This window comes from Oncorhynchus masou, unplaced genomic scaffold, assembly GCF_036934945.1.
Source record: "Oncorhynchus masou masou isolate Uvic2021 unplaced genomic scaffold, UVic_Omas_1.1 unplaced_scaffold_3155, whole genome shotgun sequence".
In the NCBI taxonomy this organism is placed as follows: Eukaryota; Metazoa; Chordata; class Actinopteri; order Salmoniformes; family Salmonidae; genus Oncorhynchus; species Oncorhynchus masou.
In genome coordinates, this window is record NW_027009571.1 from 27,088 (window position 1) to 34,212 (window position 7,125).

At 47.2% G+C, this 7,125-nt stretch overlaps 1 protein-coding gene across 1 annotated transcript in view; it reads right to left on the minus strand.

The window, feature by feature from the left end:
* The window catches only part of LOC135534217 (E3 ubiquitin-protein ligase UBR4-like), a 30,200-nt gene extending 23,811 nt beyond the window's left edge, over positions 1-6,389 (minus strand). The window contains exons 1-7 of the mRNA XM_064961305.1: positions 6,363-6,389; positions 6,009-6,248; positions 4,178-4,422; positions 3,669-3,793; positions 2,709-2,833; positions 864-1,114; positions 385-493 (exon numbers count right to left, since the gene is read on the minus strand). Of these exons, the coding sequence (XP_064817377.1) occupies positions 385-493; positions 864-1,114; positions 2,709-2,833; positions 3,669-3,793; positions 4,178-4,422; positions 6,009-6,248; positions 6,363-6,389 (1,122 nt within the window). The remainder of the gene's footprint in view (positions 1-384; positions 494-863; positions 1,115-2,708; positions 2,834-3,668; positions 3,794-4,177; positions 4,423-6,008; positions 6,249-6,362) is intronic.
* Positions 6,390-7,125: the final 736 nt, after the last annotated feature.

The window sequence follows — 7,125 nt, forward strand, 5'->3', positions numbered from 1 at the left end:
GAGGCAGAGGGGAGGAAGAGGCAGAGGGGAGGAAGAGGCAGAGGGGAGGAAGAGGCAGAGGGGAGGAAGAGGGAGGAAGAGGCAGAGGGGAGGAAGAGGGAGGAAGAGGCAGAGGGGAGGCAGAGAAAGAGGAAGAGGCAGAGGAGAGGCAGAGGGGAGGAAGAGGCAGAGGAAGAGGCAGAGGAGAGGCAGAGGCAGAGAGGCAGAGGCAGAGGCAGAGGAGAGAAAGAGGAAGAGGGCTGGAGTGTCACTGGGTCTCAAACATAAGAATCATCATAAATTATGAAAATAGTGATTGATCCATATATGTGTGGGCTGGATTGCTACTGATAAATCATATCTTTATGAATAAGCAGCAATTGAAGCAGTGTGTTTGTTACTCACTGCACTGACCCGGTGCAAAGCCTCCACCTGCAGGTCTTGGAAAAGGGAGGTGAGCAGTTTGATGGAGTGGTTCGCCAGGATCACTGACAGGACACCAAAGCCTTGATGTCTGAGACGAGACAACAGAGAGTCTCAATGAAACCACAAACAGGTCTTTGATACTTTCAGGTCCAAAGTTTGAAAATAAAAAAAATATATTCTCAAATAGTTAAATAAATAAATAAATTTAAACAGTTTAAATTAGGATCTTTAGTTAGCAATTAATTTGAGTTTCATGGAGATCGCTGTATGCAATCTTACCATTTAACCACTTCCTGACTGACATTATTGTCCCCGTGGGGAAATGTTGTTGCAGTGTCATGTACACATTTAAATTGGCGTTTAAATACAAACCAAAGTTTACAATACAACTTTCATAATCGTTACATACTTAACAACACATATCTAAAATGGTTAGAAACTACCAGAGCGCTACCCACCCTTTGGCCGGGCCCAGTTTAGGGGAGCCTGCTCCGTCCTTGGTGCGGGCGGCTATGTCTCGGACCCTGAGAGCGGCCAGAGGGTCTTTCTCCTTGCCCTTGTCAGCCAGGGTCGTGGGACTCAGGTTGAGGATCAGGTAGAGGCTGTTCAGCAGACACCACGCCCCCAGCAGCTGGAAGTTCTGGTAATGCTCTCCTCCAGCTCTGCGGGAGCTGCTGATGGCCTGGCCGATCATTTCGTAGATGTCCAGCTGTTTGGAAAAACACATATCAAAACCATGAGAAATTAAATTAACTCAATCAGAAGACAAGAATGTGTTTCCTAATATCCTATTTATTGAAGTAGGGGATTATTTTATTTATTTTTGGGGTTGGAGGGGGGTTTAAAATTACACACTGAGTTTACAAAACATTAACACCTGCTCTTTCCGTGACACAGACTGACCAGGTGAATCCAGGTGAAAGATATGATCCCTTATTGACGTCACCTGTTAAATCCACTTCAATCAGTGTACATGAAGGGGAGGAGACGGGTTTAAAGAAAGATTTTTAAGCCTTGAGACAATTGAGAAATGGATTATGTATGTGTCATTCAGCAGGTGAATAGACAAAGCAAAATATTTTTTTTAAAGTGCCTTTGAACAGGCTATGGTAGTAGGTGCCAGGCGCACCGGTTTGTGTCAAGAACTGCAACGGCTGCTGGGTTTTTCACGCTCAACAGTTTCCCGTGTGTATCAAGAATGGTCCACCACCCAAAGGACATCCAAATTAGAGTCCACATGAGGCCAGCATCCCTGTGGAACGCTTTCAACACCTTGTGGAGTCAACATGGACCAGCATCCCTGTGGAACGCTTTCAACACCCTGTGGAGTCAACATGAGGCCAGCATCCCTGTGGAACGCTTTCAACACCATGTGGAGTCAACATGAGGCCAGCATCCCTGTGGAACGCTTTCAACACCTTGTGGAGTCAACATGGACCAGCATCCCTGTGGAACGCTTTCAACACCATGTGGAGTCAACATGAGGCCAGCATCCCTGTGGAACGCTTTAGACACCCTGTGGAGTCAACATGAGGCCAGCATCCCTGTGGAACGCTTTCAACACCTTGTGGAGTCAACATGAGGCCAGCATCCCTGTGGAACGCTTTCAACACCTTGTGGAGTCAACATGGACCAGCATCCCTGTGGAACGCTTTCAACACCTTGTGGAGTCAACATGAGGCCAGCATCCCTGTGGAACGCTTTAGACACCCTGTGGAGTCAACATGGACCAGCATCCCTGTGGAACGCTTTAGACACCCTGTGGAGTCAACATGGACCAGCATCCCTGTGGAACGCTTTAGACACCCTGTGGAGTCAACATGGACCAGCATCCCTGTGGAACGCTTTAGACACCCTGTGGAGTCAACATGGACCAGCATCCCTGTGGAACGCTTTCAACACCTTGTGGAGTCAACATGGGGCCAGCATCCCTGTGGAACGCTTTAGACACCCTGTGGAGTCAACATGGACCAGCATCCCTGTGGAACGCTTTAGACACCCTGTGGAGTCAACATGGGGCCAGCATCCCTGTGGAACGCTTTAGACACCCTGTGGCGTCCACATGGACCAGCATCCCTGTGGAACGCTTTAGACACCCTGTGGAGTCAACATGGGGCCAGCATCCCTGTGGAACGCTTTAGACACCCTGTGGAGTCAACATGGACCAGCATCCCTGTGGAACGCTTTAGACACCCTGTGGAGTCCACGCCCTGATAAATGAAGGCTGTTCTGGGGGCAGAAACAAAACAAAAAAAGTGTTCTTAATTGAATGTGTTATATAACACTCATGTATATACACTCACACATTTCTGTACGATGGTAGCAGCGTCATTTTCATAGTCCTCCTCTTTGGAGCTGGTGGAGGCTGTGCGAAGTTGCAGACCGCTGCCCACCTGCAGAATGGCCATGCACGTGGCAACGCTCACACCTGGAGGAGACGAGAAGCACATGTTGTATTCATTATTGACTGACAGATGCACATATTATATATAGATTCATTATTGACTGACTGAGATGCACACATTATATATAGATTCATTATTGACTGACAGAAGCACATATTATATATATATATATATAGATTCATTATTGACTGACAGAAGCACATATTATATATAGATTCATTATTGACTGACTGAGAAGCACATATTATATATATATATATATATATAGATTCATTATTGACTGACTGAGAAACACATTAAGAGATTGATAAGTTGAGCAGTCATTGGTATTCACAGCTGTTTACTCTGAAGAACTACTGAAACAGTGATCTCCGTCAGACAACACAGACAGCTGCTCCAGAGATATGAGACGATGACTTGGAATAAAATAATAAAGTCATCAAAATAAACTAATATAATATACAAAACCACTGAAATGTAAAGTGAATAAATGGTGGTTAATATTTGATGAGCAGGAATGGGCAGTCTATCATCATGGGGCTCATATTAACGGATTTATTCTGTGTTGTCACAGCATCCAACCCACACAATGCATTTAATGATGAAATATATAATAAAATCATGGAAACCAGTGATAATCTGTTTATCATATAACCCGAAAAGACCAAAAAAAAAAAAAGGTACTAAAACCGCTCAGCGCTATCAGCTTGAAAAGTTGCCGTTTCACGATCGTCTGCCATTAAAAAAAAAGGGACAGTAAAATACTACTAAATAAATAAATAAATAAATAAATAAATAAATATATATATATATATATATAGCAGAGATGAAACCCAACATGAACCCATAATAGCGTACCTGCGTAGAGGCAGCTGAGTGCCAACACAGTCATGTCCAGAAGTCTCCCAGGAGTCAGGGGCTCCAGGACAGGCAAGGACAAGGTGTCCCGGGCCATGGCCACATCTATCACCAGGGAGTGGAACCTGACAAGGTCAGAGGTCACACACACAAATGTCAGAGACACAGGGGGGGAAAAACACTGAGGTAAGCACGGGTAGGGTGCCAAAAGAGAGCGCCATATATAACCTTGGGGGGGGGGGGCCCTGATTGGTGTCATACTTAAGCCCCAGCTAACACACCTTACTCCAATAATCAACTAATCATATGATCTTCAGTTTAAAATGCAAACAGGTGTTTGCTCGAGATGGGGGGGGGCACTAAATCAGGCCCCCGATGACTGGAATTGCCCAGGCCTGCTTATAGAGAGGGGCAGTATGCTGGAGGACCAGAGAAACTTGTCAGGTGAGACAAATTGGTTTGCTGAAAAAAATTCTAACCCCCCCCCCAAACAATTCCCACAAACCTACCCGTTGCGGACAGCAGTTGCGTCTCCGACGGTGGCGGGCATGATGAAGAAGGAGTTGGCCGAGACGGCGTCCTGGAACCGGTTGATATAGCGCAGGAAGTAAGGGAGGTTGAGGCAGACACGTAGCAACTTCTCCGACCCGCCCAGTTCCTGGAGACTGGACACGTTCTGGGACACAAAGGCATTCTTCATTTTGGCCTGGAAGGTCTGGTCTGTCGTCGCCTGGTCCTCACTCTCACTCTCCGCCTAAACAGACAGCACAACAAAACAAACACTGTAAATCAGACTGAATAAAAAAATACATAAATAGAAAATTGGTGTTTTAGAAGTGAAGATGCAGATACTTGATACAATTGACATGAAACGACCCCTTAGGGAAGTAAAAACAAAGGTTAAATAAAATAAATAAAGTCAGAAATAAGCTACAACTTAAAAACCTCTTGGTGTTAGGGGGCAGTATTTTCATTTTTGGACGAAAAAAAAACATTCCCGTTTTAAACGGGATATTTTGTCAGGAAAATATGCTAGAATATGCATACAATTGACAGCTTTGGATAGAAAACACTCTAACGTTTCCAAAACTGTAAAGATATTGTCTGTGAGTATAACAGAACTGATGTTGCAGGCGAAAGCCTGAGAAAAATCCAATCCGGAAGTGCCCCAGGTTTTGAAAGCGCTGCGTTCCAATGACTCCCTATTCGGCTGTGAATGTACCATCAACGAGCTTACGCTTTCTACGTATTCCCCAAGGTGTCTACAGCATTGTGACGTAGTTTTACACATTGCTGTTGAAGAATAGCTGTAGGCGGCCACATTGCGTAAGTGGTCACATGGTGGCTCCGAGAGAGATTCTCGCGTAAAGTGCAGAGGTAGCCATTACTCCAATCGGTCCTAGAGAAAAACGAATTGTCCCGACGGATATATTATCGAATAGATATTAGAAAAACACCTTGAGGATTGATTCTAAACAACGTTTGCCATGTTTCTGTCGATATTATGGAGCCAATTTGGAATATTCTTCGGCGTTGTGGTGACTGCAATTTCCGGGCGATTTCTCAGCCAAACGTGAAGAACAAACGGAGCTATTTCGCCTACAAAAAATATTTTTGGGGAGAAAAAAAAAAAGAACTTTGGCTGTCTAACTGGGAGTCTCGTGAGTGAAAACATCCGAAGTTCATCAAAGGTAAACAATTTAATTTGATTGCTTTTCTGATTTCCGTGACAAGTTTGCCTGTTGCTAGCAAGGCATAATGCTATGCTTGGCTATGATAAACCTACACAAATGCTTGTCCAGCTTTGGCTGTAAAGCATATTTTGAAAATCTGAGATGACAGGGTGATTAACAAAAGGCTAAGCTGTGTTCCAATATATTTCACTTGTGATTTTCATGAATAGAAAGATTTTATAGGAAGATTTGTCCGTTGCGTTATGCTAATTAGTGTCAGATGATGATAACGGTCCCGTTCACGGGCTGGGCGTCACTACAGGTTAAGTAACTATCCCTTCAAATGGATAGGGACCGCGCAGTCCCCGTCCCGCTCCTCCCGTTCCACAGTCCCCATTCCGCTCCCCACTGCACAGTCCCTATTCCGCTAACCCCATTCCCCACAGTCCCTATTCCACTCCTCCCGTTCCCTACCGCACAGTCCCCATTCCACTCCCCACTGCACAGTCCCCATTCCGCTAACCCCATTCCCCACAATCCCTATTCCACTCCTCCCGTTCCCTACCGCACAGTCCCCATTCATCTCCTCCCGTTCCCCTCTGCACAGTCCCTATTCCGCTAATCCCATTCCCCACAGTCCCTATTCCGCTAATCCCATTACACTGACCTGTGTGCGTCCTGAGGGAGAGGCCAGCACGGTGAGGTCAGGGTTGAACACGGAGGTCAGCTGATTGAAGAAGTTCATCTGTACTTCCTTGTGTCGCAGCTCAGGGTTCACTGGAGACAGCACCTCCTTCTGGTCCTCCACTGAGAGGAGGAGACGACACAGGGCAGAGTGAGACCGACTGGTACTGACAATATAGAAACCATAGACAAACACATGCATCTCAGGAGAGGGAATCTCCTGCTGGGAGAGACAGAGAACACACAGGCATGGTCATACAAAGACAGAAAAGATCGAGACAGACTAACAGAAACAAAACAAGACATTAGTGTCCCAAGGTAGACCGAAACTGCTCGCCTGCACTGGGAGTCTGGCCTGCACCATGCCTGCTCTACTACTAGCCTGCACTGGGAGTCTGGCCTGCACCATGCCTGCTCTACTACTAGCCTGCACTGGGAGTCTGGCCTGCACCATGCCTGCTCTACTACTAGCCTGCACTGGGAGTCTGGCCTGCACCATGCCTGCTCCACTACTAGCCTGCACTGGGAGTCTGGCCTGCACCATGCCTGCTCTACTACTAGCCTGCACTGGGAGTCTGGCCTGCACCATGCCTGCTCTACTACTAGCCTGCACTGGGAGTCTGGCCTGCACCATGCCTGCTCTACTACTAGCCTGCACTGGGAGTCTGGCCTGCACCATGCCTGCTCTACTACTAGCCTGCACTGGGAGTCTGGCCTGCACCATGCCTGCTCTACTACTAGCCTGCACTGGGAGTCTGGCCTGCACCATGCCTGCTCTACTACTAGCCTGCACTGGGAGTCTGGCCTGCCCCATGCCTGCTCCACTGCTAGCCTGCACTGGGAGTCTGGCCTGCACCATGCCTGCTCTACTACTAGCCTGCACTGGGAGTCTGGCCTGCACCATGCCTGCTCTACTACTAGCCTGCACTGGGAGTCTGGCCTGCACCATGCCTGCTCTACTACTAGCCTGCACTGAGAGTCTGGCCTGCACCATGCCTGCTCTACTGCTCGCCTGCACTGGGAGTCTGGCCTGCACCATGCCTGCTCTACTACTAGCCTGCACTGGGAGTCTGGCCTGCACCATGCCTGCTCTACTACTA